We start from the raw sequence: 15,222 nt of genomic DNA on the forward strand, positions 1-15,222 counted from the left end.
TGAGGGCGGGCGTCACGTCAGCGACACGGATGAGGGCGGGCGTCACGTCAGCGACACGGATGAGGGCGGCGTCACGTCAGCGACACGGATGAGGGCGGGCGTCACGTCAGCGACACGGAGAAGGGGGGCGGGCGTCACGCCAGAGACACGGATGAGGGCGGCGACACAGATGAGGGTGGCGTCACGTCAGCGACACGGATGAGGGCGGGCGTCACGTCAGCGACACGGATGAGGGCGGGCGTCATGTCAGCGACACGGAGCAGGGGGGCGGGCGTCACGCCAGAGACACAGATGAGGGTGGCGTCACGTCAGCGACACGGATGAGGGCGGGCGTCACGTCAGCGACACGGATGAGGGCGGGCGTCACATCAGCGACACGGATGAGGGCGGGCGTCACGTCAGCGACACGGATGAGGGCGGGCGTCACGTCAGCGACACGGATGAGGGCGGGCGTCACGTCAGCGACACGGATGAGGGCGGGCGTCACGGGCCGAGGAGCAGACACACACGACGCCTACCGCCACCTCTTTTGATTGGTCGAAGATTGTTGTGGCTTATCTTTGCTTATGGGTACTGTAGTAGTTACCATGTAAACAAGTAAAATATATTTAATTTAAATATAGTAAATATTTAAGATTAAGTTAAAACATGTACCTTTATTGGTTATAACAGTATACAAATTAAATAATCTATATCCCTGGCTGAAATGCTTATAGTTTTGATTCAGTGGGTGGAACCTCCCTCCCCGGGTTTATAACACCAGGGTCCGTATTTATCAAAAACCAAGAGTGAGAAAACTGATCTAGGATCAGCGCTGGAACCTCCCTCCCCAGGTCCATCTTCTCGGTTTGTCTTCAGTCGAGTCTCAGTGCCGACAGGGCTGTTTTCCGTTAAGATACCCATCTGATTTGTATAAATGTGTGTGAGTTGGCTGAAAGAATATCGCCCTATAAGCAAATCAATGAAAACCATCAGGAAAATTATCTGAACGATTTTGATATTTGATTTTATTATTATTTATTTTGGCTCAGAGGAAGGTAGCCCCTTTTGTGACTGTGATGCACCGAGTGAATACACAGTCCCTTATCCCACCATGTAAAATTCCTACAATTAAGCCTGTCTCGCTAAGTATCGCTAAGTATCGCAGAGAAATGTCAGTGTCACGAGGGTTTCGGACAGACAAACGATATGGTTTGAAAGCTCGGCGTTGCTAATGAACATTTTAAATATTTTTTAGAAACTGGTCAACACGGCTCAAACCGGCTTTATTTCCGGCTTTGGGTGCCTGATGCGCCTGCGCTGTGATCACGTTTTGGGTTTTGAAATTTCTCTGCGATACTTGTACGAGAAGCGTTTTGATAGAGAAAAGCGAGACAGACTTAATTGTAGGAATTTTACATGGTGGGATAAGGGACTGTGTATTCACTCGGTGCATCACAGTCACAAAAGGGGCTAAGAGGAAGGTTTTTTTTCTTCTTGTCATTTGACTGTGCGGGGGATTCTCGTCTTTGAAGCCGTCTCTCTGCCGACCTAGGAGACAGAGACGATGAAACGTCAAGACGACCCGAGTGTAAATGGGAGTGAGATGTCGAGGTGTTATGGAATCAGGGGGTGAAGTCCACTGTATTGACACAGGGAGGAATCAAAGGTCGCTAAGCCACTACTGCATGTAGCCTTTATGACACGTTACGCCTGCCACGTGTGTGTGTGATGTGATCCCACAGCCTCCCTTAACTCACAGACCCCGGATTTCACCTGTGTTGCTGTAAAACTGACCGGAGATCAGTTGTTATCGGGAGGTCCATGTTGCATAACTTGTGTTTCACACACCTTGGGACTCTATTAACTCTTTATTATCTCTACCGTTTCCCACTGTCCTCTTTATAGGGAGGTGTAGTCTGATGTCACTTTAGTTTCCCGCGCGGTCCACCCATATAGGGATTTATCATTGGGAAACTTTATTATTGGCTATTGTAATAATTCTGCCTCATGAACATTGGCAAGCTTTCCATTTTGCACAAAATGAGTTCCCTTCTATGACTAACATTATTGTTTAAGCATTTTTGGTTGAAATAAAGTTAGTTATAAGCAGGGCTTGACGTTGACACCTGCCCACCTGCCCAGGGCTAGTGAAAATGCTGAGTGGCTAGTGACTTTGGAAAACCACTAGCCACAGTGGCTAGTGAGCCAAAAAGTTAACGTCAAGCCCTGCATAGATGTGTCAATGATAATGTTCACAGCGTTTGGAGCAACAATGTAATTGCTAGGTTCAACACAACTCTTCCACATCTACACCCTCCATCTTGTCCCAGTCAGCCGTTGCCCCAACTGGAGCTCCTTTTGCGGCTGAGTCACTGGTCGCAGGCAATAGTAAACAATGGAGTCAACAGTCAGAAGCACAGTTGTACAGTTGGCGTGTAGCAGTGTGATTACAATGATACTGTCCCCAGCAGGGGTTAGTGAAGAAGAAATGACCTATATTTATAACTTTTTGGGTGGGGGCGGCGAGTGCTGGGATTTTTGGCTAGTGAAAATGCTGAGTGGCTAGTGACTTTGGAAAACCACTAGCCACAGTGGCTAGTGAGCCAAAAAGTTAACATCAAGCCCTGATTATAAGGTTGTTTAACACTTTGATTGCCTAAGGCTAAATTCATGATGTACCATCCGTTGCCAGCTCTATTTAACATGGAGAAGTTCCCCTTCTTTGCAGGGCTATAACTTTTTAAATTCTATTGCATTATTAGGGCCCATTCAAGGTCCTATATGTATTGTTCATGGTGTAGCAACGTTAAACTTTTTCATTCACATATTCATACTAAAATATGGTCTAACGTATAAGTATGTTTTCATCTCTTTCTGCAGCTTTCTCCAGAACGTGATTTATAGCCCCAAATGCATTATATTGATGATGAAATACAGTTTGATAGCAATCGGCGCGATATAAAAAATTCCAACTGGACGTACTTCTGGAAGTTACTACACGTCATCTGATGTTGACCGGATGGGCGAGGGGGCGTTTATAATTCCGTGGGCAGCGTTATACCATTCATCTAATGTAGGTCATATGTTCATCAGATCAGTTAGTATCGAACACGGTAATATTACACGCTAAAACTCACCCCAGTCTCCTCGGGCCGTTGGGTGATCAGCGTGGGGTAGACAGTTTTCCATTATGGGATGTCGAAATACCCGGTCCATTTCCAGGTTGTATAATAGTATATACGTCCAAATCATGTTGTTTATCGAGTTATTGGCAACGGATCGCTATGTATTGTGTCGAGCTCGAGTCCCGGGACCTATAGCGAGTGCCCGGAAGTAATATGGGTGATCACCACTTCATCCACATGACTTCCTGTTGGGCGATCTGCCGATCGGCCACCAGATGGCGCTCCTGAACCGCTAGAGGATTGAGAGGAGATCAGAACTGTGTGTGAAGGCTGCAGAGGGGAAATATGATTCCGATCACAGATTTTTGAAATATTGATATCAAAGACGAGTTACGGCGTCCTAGGCAACTTGAGCATGGCTAGGAAAGACGCCTAAACACGTTTCCGGCCCTTAAAGTGTTAATTTGTCGTTAAAAAATAACTACACTTACCAGTAGAACGCCTGTCATTCAGTGCTGTCGCCTAATACATCTCACGGCCATTGACAGTTGCGCTGACACTGAGCTAACTAACGTTAACTTTACCCTTACCCATAGCTAACGTTACCTAGCTAAACGTTAGCAATGTCTACTGTCGTGGCCATAAGTTCCCTGGCAGCATACTTTGTTGGTGAGGAGGACAAAAGTATACAAAGAGAGAACCATTTTAAATCAGGACATGTAGATGAGTTTGTGTATGTGGAGGGTCAGCTTACCGCAGGGCTATTCAACTGGCGGCCCGCGGGCCAGATCCGGCCCGCGGGATGATTCTGACCGGCCCGCCAAAGATTACATGATAATAAATTTTTTTTAAAAATTAAAAAAAAATAATTTTTTTTTTTTTTTTACTTTTTTTCTTTCATGTCAACGTTAACACGCACAATTGAGCCAAAAGTCACTCAATTAATGACAGATTTCATTGATAAATTGAGGGAAAACTTTGCAAGTCGATTTGATGAATTTGACATGTCCAGAGAATTGATGCATTTTGTGAGCAACCCATTTGCCAATGTAGCTGCTATTTCCACAAAAGGACAAGAGTTCCTTGCATCACTTCACATTGATGAAGGTCTCCTGCAACTTGAAATAATTGACATGCAAGCATCATCTGCTCTGAAGCAGGCACTTGAGAATGAATCCACCACAACATTTTGGATAAAGTGTATTCATGTCAAGACATTCCCCAAAATAAAAACGCTGGCAATATCTGTGCTAACAATGTTTGGCTCAACATACACCTGTGAATCCAGTTTCTCTCACATGAATGCCATTAACACAAGCAACCATGCCTCCTTGACAAATGAGCATTTGCATCACTGTTTGCGGGTAGCCCTCACTTCCTATGAACCCTCTTTCTCTGCCATTGCCCAGTCAAAGAAGTGCAATCGCTCTCATTAGATGTGTGTATGTGGGCTAGGCCTGTCTGCCCCCCACCCCCCTGATGTTTGAGAGTTAAGAGTGGACAATAAGTGCTAATAAGATGCTGTGATTTGCTGTTGTTGCACAGACATGAAGCACTTTTTCATAAGCTCAGCTGCACTATAAATGTGTTTTTTTGTTCAAGTGTTGATGTTAGAATGTTCAGATGCACATCATGCACTTGTTTGTTTTTTATTTTATTTTTATATTGAAATGTTGAAGAGGAGATGTTGCAGTTGTTGCACAGTCATAAATGAAGCACTTTTTGCAGGAGATGTTGCAGATGTGGCACATAAATGAAGCACTTTTTTTTTAAAGTATACTACTTTTGCAATGTAGTTAAAGGGGAACTATCTTATAAATGGCCTTTTTCAGTGTTTAGCATTGTTTCCTAGCTATGTGGACTTATATTAATATGATCTATGTCTCTAATTCTCATATTGGCGCATTCTTCCAATTCTCCTCTCACAATATTCACCCTCACTGAACTGAGTCATCTGAAAATGTGCTGATTTGTGATGTCAGAGAGACACCGCTGCATGATAATCAGCTGAGTTTCCACACAGTTCTCACTGTGGTTGGAGCCCAGGCTCAAAACGGCTTAAGATCTTGAGGTAGAAAAATGCTGTTTTTGAGTACTTGATTAGAAATACAAAACAATGAATAAAAAAAAAAAAAAATACAGAGGTGTTCCATAAACCCACAGGAATTGTGTAAAAGTGCCCAAATAGTGAAAGAAATAGTAAAATAGTTCCCCTTTAAATAAAAGTTGTGAAAATGTGGTTGCGTGTTGTGTCAAGTGTACATATATTCATAGCACGGGGAGGCGCCGTGGCAGTCCGGCCCCTGGCCCCTTGGGTTTCTGACAATGTGGCCCCCTGAACAATTTAGTTGAATAGCCCTGGCTTACCGGATCGGTCAGGGCCATCATGTTTCAGTGAGTGTAGAAAGGTTTGCAATCCGTGTCACTTGCGCGTGTTGTGACATATTTTAAATGAGCCAAGACAGTGAACTGTAGAAATGAGTCAAATTGTATAAAAAAATTACATAGTTGGGCGGCTGGGTGGCGCAGCGGACATTGCGCTCGTCACCAACGCAAGAGACACCGGTCTCGAATCCGGCTGTCAGCGTTGCCTCTGGCTTGGGCCGACCGTCATACTGACTCAATTGGCAGAGTCAGCGGGAGGGAAGTCGATGGGTGGTAATATGGTCGTTGTGAACAGCGACTCCTACAGGTTGGTCAGGGCGCCTGCACAGCAGTGTGAACCTCCCACACGTTACACCTCGCTAATGAGAGTCCGCGCTGGCAGGTGAAAAGAAGTGGCTGGCTGCCTCCATTATGTATCGGAGGGGACATGTGATGGGCCTCTACCCTCCCTACGACCGGCCAGTGGGGGGCACATGCGAGCAATGATCAGGGGAGGGGAGGGAGAATTGGCACGAGAGGAAAATCACAGAAAAAGGAGGAGAAAAAGTAGATAAAATAAAATAATAATAGTTTATTTCTGTGGCCACAGAAAAGTATCCTCAGTTCAGAGACAAGTCTAACACGAGCGTCTAACCAGAAAGTGAGAAAAAGCTCTGGTCAGACTTACAATTAGGGATGCTCGATATTGGCTTTTTTACCGATACCGATATTCCGATATTGTCCAACTCTTAATTTCCGATACCGATATCAACCGATATCAACCGATACCGATATATGCAGGGTTTCCCCGTCCAAAAAACGGAATAATTTCAGGTAACTAATAATTTCACTGGATATATATATAACAAATATTGTTATTGTTTTTTTTTGTTTTTAAACCGATACCGATATTTTCCGATATCACATTTTACTGACGATATCGGCCGATAATATCGGTCGGCCGATAATATCGGACATCCCTACTTACAATTTAAATAGCAGCTGGGAATGACAAAAACGAAAGATTTTTAAACAGAGCTACGAACATGCCCAATAAGCTGTACAAATTATGTAATAGGATAAAACATATAATATTTTCCACCACATTCCAACCTCTTGATCAAAATAAATAGAAAATGTTATCACTACAAATAAAACATCATGTAATCAAAACCCCATCTTACAAATGCTAAAGGCTAAATGCTGTTAAACATCACTAGAAAAAAATACTGAAATAACCAATTTAAAAAATGTTAAATACTGTTAAAACGCTGTTTAGAACGTAATCACTGCGTACCATGCCCACAAAACATAACACTTTAACATCAAACAGTCAAAAGGCATAGTACTATTACGTGTGGTCATCTTAGGATGAGGAAAGAACAGAGCAGAGCACTACTGTAGTTCCTAGATTTTATGAAGACCTTTGTTATGGTTTGTAAAGCGACCCCAACAGCACGACAAAACAAGGGCGTATTTATTAAACAACAGAAAAATGCAACACTGTTCCTTTAGGGAAAAAATTTACATGAAGAAAAACGAGTCCTCTCAGGGCAAAAACAAAACAACCCGAAGGCGATGGAAAAAAGAGTCAACGGAATAATGTCACTGTTCGGAGTACAGTCAGTTAAGGACTCACCAGACCAGGGGCAACTGCCGAATGGGCAACTCAAAAACACGGATCCTAGGAAAGAGAGCGAGCGCACAGGAAAACATCCATGGGACGGCAGGGAGCGATGCAACCTCTCACACTGGAGACACGGGAGTATACGGCACGACCTACAGTAGCAACGAACAGAGGGAAGCCTGCCCATTTAAGCTCTCCAGGACGCGTGTTGCTTTTTAACAGCGGAGGAGTGCGGAAATAGGCTGTCTATTGCCATTCTCTAAGACAAACGCTAACCTTAACCAGCTCCTTAACAGCGCCTAAACTTAACCCTTCTAACCTTAACCAACTCCGAAACAATGCCTAACCTTAACCTTAACCTTAACCATGCCTAACCTTAACCTTAACCATAGAAAGAATATTGCCATTCTCTAAGACAAACTCTAACCTTAACCAGCTCCTTAACAGCGCCTAAACTTAACCCTTCTAACCTTAACCAACTCCGAAACAATGCCTAACCTTAACCTTAACCTTAACCATGCCTAACCTTAACCGGCGAAAGAATACATGTTAAAAAAAAAGAAAAAAGAATTGATGGGATTCGAACTTGTCACCAACGGACCGCAGGATCGCAGGACCGCAGCGCTGCCAGGTGAGCTAAGCTTCGAATGAAAATCATGGCGGATTACGGCTACATAATGCCGTAAGCTCTGCCGCTCCGCTCTGCGGCTGCCGCGCCTGCCGCGGGGCGTGTCGCAGCCAATCAGGGAAAACGCGGAAGCACTCGGCAGCACTCCTCCGCTGTTAATAAGCAATAGGCCTCCAGGACGAGCAGATTGCAATTCCTCTCAGGTGCGTGACGAGCAAATCATCCTCAGGTGCGTGGTGCACCCAGTGCTGATCCAGCCCTCACAACCTTGTTGGATTGGGCTGGTTCACAGGTCTGAGATGGATTATTTCTCCTGAACCAGAGAAGCAGTCTTCCCATCCTCAGTCGCAGATATTATTAGGCAACATGGGAGCCAAGGCTTCCCAAGCATAATATCTGCAATGGAGCTGACCGGGGAGCAGCAGCACGGTGTCCAGTTAAGCACAGTAAAGCAACGTGATTTCTGTCTGGTGAAGTCTGGTGAGAGTTATCAGCTCAAGGAGTCCAACGTCTACTGGCACCAGATCCAGGGACAACTGCATCTGACAAACAGGGAGACATGTCATCTGGTCATCTGGACAACAAGGGACTGTGCAGTCATCCCAATCTCAAGAGCAGAGGCATGGGGCAGCAACCTTGAAATTCTAGAGAATTTTTTCAAGCTACACATGCTTCCGAATTTTTTTTGTTAACGTTAACGGGTTAATCGGTTAAACTGGGACTGTTTATGCATGGAAAACGGGGTCAGCTGGTGTATTAATGTAACGTTATAGGAATTCACAAACGCTATAGAATAATGAATCATATATATAGAATACTGAACCATAGATATAGAATAATGAATCATATATATAGAATACTGAACCACGGATATAGAATAATGAATCATATATATAGAATACTGAACCATAGATATAGAATAATGAATCATATAGCATACTGAACCACATATATAGAAGAATGAACCATATAGAATACGCTTTGCTGTGTTTTGCATACGTTTATATCAAGGTAAAAGGTAGGATCTATTTAGACCGGATTTCAAGTTTCAAGTTCAAGTTTGTTTATTACGTAATTGTCACAATAAAATACAGGTACTTTACGGTGAAATGCTTGGTTCTGTATGACCCCCTGAGACTGTGCTTCATTCAGTAAAAGAAAGTAAGTGAAAAAGTAAGTAAAGAGGAATATACAATATACATATATACAATAAATACAAACAGTCTGCACCTTTATTTCAATAGGAAAGAAATACAAAATGCACAACAGTTTTATTTTTATTATTATTATTAGACTATAGCCTAACGTTAGTTGTATCAAGATTTATACAAGGAAATTACAATCATGACAATCGGAGCCTGCTTGAGATTAGCTCACCTTATCAGTTTGGCCCAGCGCTGTCACTCCGTGTTAAGTTTCGGGAACGAGTCAAATGTGCAGGTCCTCTTCTCAGACCTGTGGTTACACTCTGGGGCAAAGCACTGCACCATGCCGGGCTAGCAAGCTAGCTAGCTACTAACGTTACATAAAAAACAAATTAAAACGTGACTAAAGCCAGGAGTCTACGCTGTGATGACGTCAGTCAGCAGCGCCAAAGTGAAGTGTAGTTCCTCAGTGAACGAAAACATAAACGTAGGGCTGGGCGATATGGCCTAAAAATAAAATCTCTGAATATTTTGTTTTTAATCCGATTTTACGATTTTAATAGATTTTTTTCTCTTGAAAACTAGAAATCATTCAAATAACCTTTGTTTTTATTTGACACAAAAAATATCAAACCAAGATGAATTTCCCTATTGGGATTGAAGTGCAAACCTAACTTTCACCAATCTTCACTTAAAAAAAAATAATAATAATAAAATAGTATATATAAAAGGTTACTCTTGATCAAAAAAAGATGAATGTCCCTATTGGGATTAATAGTGCAATAACTTGCTTTTTCACCAAACTTCACTTAAAACAAATAAAAGGTGCCTCTTGATCATCAAACAAGAATGAATTTCCCTATTGGGATTAATAAAGTGCAAATCTAACTTTCACCAAACATCACTTTTTGTAAAATAAAAGGTGACTATTTTTTTTGGGTGAAAATCGATTATAATTTTTCAAAATCGTCCTAAATCATTCATTCCAATTAATCGATACAATTTATGAATCGCCCAGCCCTACATAAACGTTGTTATTTTGCTACTTTTACGATTAATTGCGAATCTTTTCATGTTGAGCTATTATGCATGAATACACACAGAAAGGTACACCATGCCAATGTTCATGCTTTATTTGTTTTAAACGAGACGATTTAGAAATGTGTCCATTGGAAATACGTTGCAATTTCAAGTGGGGTGGACCACGCGGGAAACAACAATGATGTAACCACTACACCTCCTTCCCAGGACCCCAGGAAGACTAGAGGCTCTTTCATGTGTCTCTAATGGGGATCCTTTAATAAACATAAACATAAACATACGACTGGCATGTGGTCGTCACAATGACACAACCGCAAATGATGACGTCATACAGTACTTCTCTCATGCACAACGGTGACCGTTTTCCACTCCTGTGAGTGCCGTGGTATTTAAAAAGGAACTTACCAGGAAACGGAACCAACCGCAAATGTTTCTTTTCTCTGATGCAATGATGGTGACCACAACCCCACCCTCTAGCTGTCACAGGTTTCGCCCTAGGAGGCTGAAATGGAGTGTGTGTAACATGTGTGCGTGTGAAGGTGTGTTCATGCCAATTGGCTAAAAGGGGGCGTGGCAATGGGAGTGGCCTATCTACTAAGAATGCCTGACCACTAAGTGTGTCTGACCCGTACCACCAAACCTGCACGGACTACAACGTATAACGTCGTACATCATGCCAAGTTAGGGTACCTTGTGTATACCGTTTAATTTACTTTACTCATAGTATATATTCAGATTCTATTTCTTTATTGCCCATATTTATTGTAACGTATAATATAACTGATAGGGCCTACAGACCCTCATCTGCACCTATGATTACACGTTTACTTTCTCATATTGTTATATTATATATTGTTTACACCGTTTATTTATTTTTCCTCGTTTTTTATATTCAATTCGCATTTTTTTTGTATTTATGTCTTTCTACTATTACCCTGCCCATACCTGTACCTCCCCTCCCCCCTCCCCCATGCTGCCAGAATTTCCACAAGGAGATCAATAAAGGAATAGCTTATCTTATCATAATAAAACATAAATGTTTTTATATATAAGGCTGTTCTTGGTAAACTTCCATGGTACATCAGTTCCAAGCTTGAATTAATTAACTCCCTCAATCTCAGATCCAGCGCTTTAAAATACGGCCTGTGCGGACTGAGGCAAGTAATAGAAGCCTATTTTATTTTGGTCCTTGGTCCTGGAATGACCTCCAGACACGTCTCAAATTGGCCTCTCCGATCTCCTTGTATTGCTTCAAACTAAAAACATCGGAAATCCTTTCCACCTGCTGCTCCTGCTTTTATGTTGAATTTTACATTTTGGTTGATTGTTATTGTTTTATTGTGCTTGTATTTTTTTTAAGCTGAATTTGACTTCGGTTGTATGGTAATCTACTGTATGTGTATTGTGCCTTGTTATGTATGTATTGTCATAATTTGTGCTTGCCTTCTTGGCCAGATCACCCTTGAAAAAGACCTCGGTCTCAATGGGTTTTTATATTTATTTCTGGTTAAATAAAGGTTTGATGATGATAAAAAGGTTGCAGCTATTGGGAAATAGCGCTCGTTTCCTACTATGGTCGTGATGTGACATTTCAAAAGCACATGTTCAGCTGGTGAAGCGTTTTATCAAAAGCGTCTTGCGGCGCTGTGAGAGCATCATGTATATTTCAGTGTGGATCGCCAGAGTGGAAACTGAGCTCCTAGTCTTGGCAGCGTCTGCGTCAGCCGAGCTCTGCCCTGTGAGCCATACAGGTTAGGACCACAGACGAAACGCTGATAAGGCGATGAAGAGATTAGATTAGATTCTAATTTAGAAGTCTGTCATCCAACCAACCAGGGTGCAAATGTAACAGTAAAGTGCAATAGTAATATAGTACAATGTACAGGTGATTAAACCGGGTATAGAAAATATATATATTAGTACTACTGAGTGTAGTGCTAATCAGATTAATATTTATTAATATGTAGAGTGATACAGGTATAAAGACAGAAGGGTAATAAACTAATAATAACTCATACTGGCCAGCAGTGTAACTAGTAAGAGTAGCTAAGGGATATGTACAGATATGTAAAAGGATTATGTGTAGGTATGTACAGACAGATGGATAGATATATACAATAAGTATATATATATATATATATATATATATATATATATATATATATACATACAGTACTATACACTGTATATACAGCATTATTGTACATGCTATCATACAGAGTTATATGGGTTATAGCCGTATAAGTAGGTATATAGAAGGATTATATGCAGGTATATTCAGACAGATATTGACAGAATAGGAAATATCTGCAAGGAGATGAAATCCAAAGGCTTAGCAGATGAAAGAAAAACTCTACCGCATTGCGAAACACACATGTGTTTGTGTGTGTGATCCGACAGCCTCCCTTAACTCAGACCCAGGATGTTATTTCACCTGTGTTGCTGTAAAACTGACCGCAGATCAGTTGTCATCGGGAGGTCCATGTTGCATAACTTTAGATTATGCTCTATTCTATTAGAATTGTTTAAAAAAAATCGTATGAACCTCTTATGTATGTACATATGTGTTTTATTACACGTATATGTACATACATACCAACTATTCGCCTGTTTTATTCTCCACCCATCGATCATCCATAGCAACACTATATTATCACCAGTTGGGGGATCCCCATTTGAACAGCCCATCTGAGGTTTCTCTCCTCCACAACGCCTGTGGTGCTTTTTTACTATTGCTAGGTTTTTTGTGCGTTTTTCCTTACCTTCGTTGGGGAAAGTCTGGGAGTGTCGCATAATTGGATTTGATAGTGTTTTTTTGTTCTTGATTTATTCTGATGTTTCTTCTTCACTTGTTTAAAGAAGACTTGTACATTACCTTGTGATTTGGGGCTTTACAAAAACGTTTGATTTGATTTGACTTGCAGTGCTGCTGACGTGGGTGAACTGCTACAGTGTGCGCTGGGCCACCAGGGTGCAGGACATCTTCACCGCCGGCAAGCTGCTCGCCCTTGCCCTCATCATCGTCATGGGCATCGTGCAGATCTGCAAAGGTAGGCCGGGCGCCATCTGCGCCGTGAGAGAGAGAGAGAGAGAGCCGACACCATCTGCACTGTGTGAAGAGAGGGAGAGAGAGAGGAGTGTATGTGTGTGTGTGTGTGAGAGAGAGAGAGAAAGAGAGAAAGAGAGTGTGTATGTGTGAGATAGAAAGTGGGTGTGTGAGAGAGAGAGAGAGAGAGAGAGAGAGAGAGAGAGAGAGAGAGAGAGAAAGGGTGTGTATGTGTGTGTTAGAAAGAGAAAGTGTATATACTGTATATGTGTGTGTGAGAGAGAGAAAGAGAGAGAGAGAAAAAGTGTGTATGTGTGAGAAAGATAGAGAGAGAGAGAGAGAGAGAGAGAGAGAGAGAGAGAGAGAGAGAGAGAGAGAGAGAGAGAGAGAGAGAGAGAGAGAGTGAGTGTATGTGTGTGTGCACGTGCTTGTGCATTCCTCGCTGTGTGCATCTGTGCGTGCATGCATACACTCCACATCGTCTGTGTCTGGTATAGTTTCTCACAGTCCCTCTTGTTTGAGAGGCAAATTTAAAAAAGGACAACACACACACACACACACACACACACACACACAGACAGTCGCCGGCGGGGACACACACACATTTGGCGCGGCACTCAGGGACACCGGCACCACAGAGGGTCAGCGGGTTGCCGGGCGGCTGGCCGGAGGCCCTCCGGTTAAAACTCACGTAACTAATGTGGTTTTCATATCGGGCCACGTCTCGCCGGGTTAGCAGGCACAACAGGACAGAGGGGCCCGTTATCAGAGCGCGGCTCCGGGGGACAATGAGCCGAGTACACAAGCCTGGGGACGAGAGAGCCAGGGGACACAGCCAGGGGACGAGAGAGGGGCCAACTCTGTGTGTGAGTGATTGAAGATAATGGGGTGGGAGAAGCACAATGGGATGGTTCGCCCCAGCTCAGACAGACGGGAGAATTAGGTTGTGAGAGAGAGAGGGAGAGAGAGAGAGAGAGAGAGAGAGAGAGAGAGAGAGAGAGAGAGAGAGAGAGAGAGAGAGAGAGAGAGAGAGAGACACACTCTCATATCCCCTCTGAGAGACCGCTTCATCGTGGGTTTTGGAGAAATTAAATGAAAAGGGGAGGAGGAGGAGAGAGAGACGGAGAGAGAGAGAAAATGTGTTTGTGAGAGAGAAAGAAAGAGAGAGAGAAAAAGTGTATAATGTGTGTGAGAAAGATAGAGTGTGTGTATGTGTGAGAGAGATAGAACGTGTGTGTGTGTGTGTGTGTGTGTGTGAGAGAGAGAGTGTGAGAGAGAGAGAGAGAGAGAGAGAGAGAGAGAGAGAGAGAGAGAGAGAGAGAGAGAGAGAGAAAGTGTATGTGTGAGGGAGATAGAAAGTTTGTGTGTGTGTGTGTGAGAGAGAGAGAGAGAGAGAGAGAGAGAGAGAGAGAGAGAGAGAGAGAGAGAGAGAGATAAGAGAATGACAAAAAAAGAATGAATATGACAGGTGGAACATAGGAATTGATAAGACACGGGAGGATGAAGGGTAGAATGAGATGATAGTCTCAGAGGGGGGGGGGGGGGGGGGGGGGCGACAGCGGCTCAGGAGGTAGATGGATGGGTTGATGTCACATAGAGTCATTGAGCATCCTGATCCAACAATGGAACATGTCCAAAAATAGACCTTCTGTGGTCGGAACATCCCGTCATCAGTACCATCTCCCTTCTATTTCCCGTCATCAGTACCATCTCCCTTCTCTTTCCCGTCATCAGTACCATCTCCCTTCTCTTTCCCGTCATCAGTACCATCTCCCTTCTCTTTCCCGTCATCAGTACCATCTCCCTTCTCTTTCCCGTCATCAGTACCATCTCCCTTCTCTTTCCCGTCATCAGTACCATCTCCCTTCTCTTCCCTTTCTACAGGAGACTACTACTGGCTGGAACCCGCCAACGCCTTTGAGCCCTTCCAGGAATACGACGTGGGTTTGATAGCCCTGGCCTTCCTGCAAGGCTCCTTCGCATACGGCGGATGGAACTTCCTCAACTACGTAACAGAGGAGCTGGTGGATCCTTATGTGTAAGAATACCTCCCTCTCAAAAGGCCAACGTTTAAAGTCACGGGAACCATATTCAATGAGATATTGAGCGGATTCACACACACTCACTCACCCACACACACACACACACACACACACACACACACACACACACACACACACGCGCTACCAAATACATAATGTCTTCGGAGAGGCTCCGCCTAGCACGGACATAATGAAATGTACGCATACCGTACCATGTGGGGG

The 15,222-nt window shown here is 43.3% G+C and overlaps 1 protein-coding gene across 1 annotated transcript in view; it reads left to right on the plus strand.

Moving 5' to 3' along the window:
• slc7a8a (solute carrier family 7 member 8a) overlaps positions 1 to 15,222 on the plus strand; it is a 76,843-nt gene that overhangs the window by 52,375 nt on the left and 9,246 nt on the right. The window contains exon 4 of the mRNA XM_084312396.1: positions 12,837 to 12,962. Coding sequence (XP_084168522.1) covers positions 12,837 to 12,962 — 126 coding nt within the window. The remainder of the gene's footprint in view (positions 1 to 12,836; positions 12,963 to 15,222) is intronic.

This window comes from Notolepis coatsorum (genome assembly GCF_963971535.1).
Source record: "Notolepis coatsorum genome assembly, chromosome: 4".
NCBI classification, from domain to species: Eukaryota; Metazoa; Chordata; class Actinopteri; order Aulopiformes; family Paralepididae; genus Notolepis; species Notolepis coatsorum.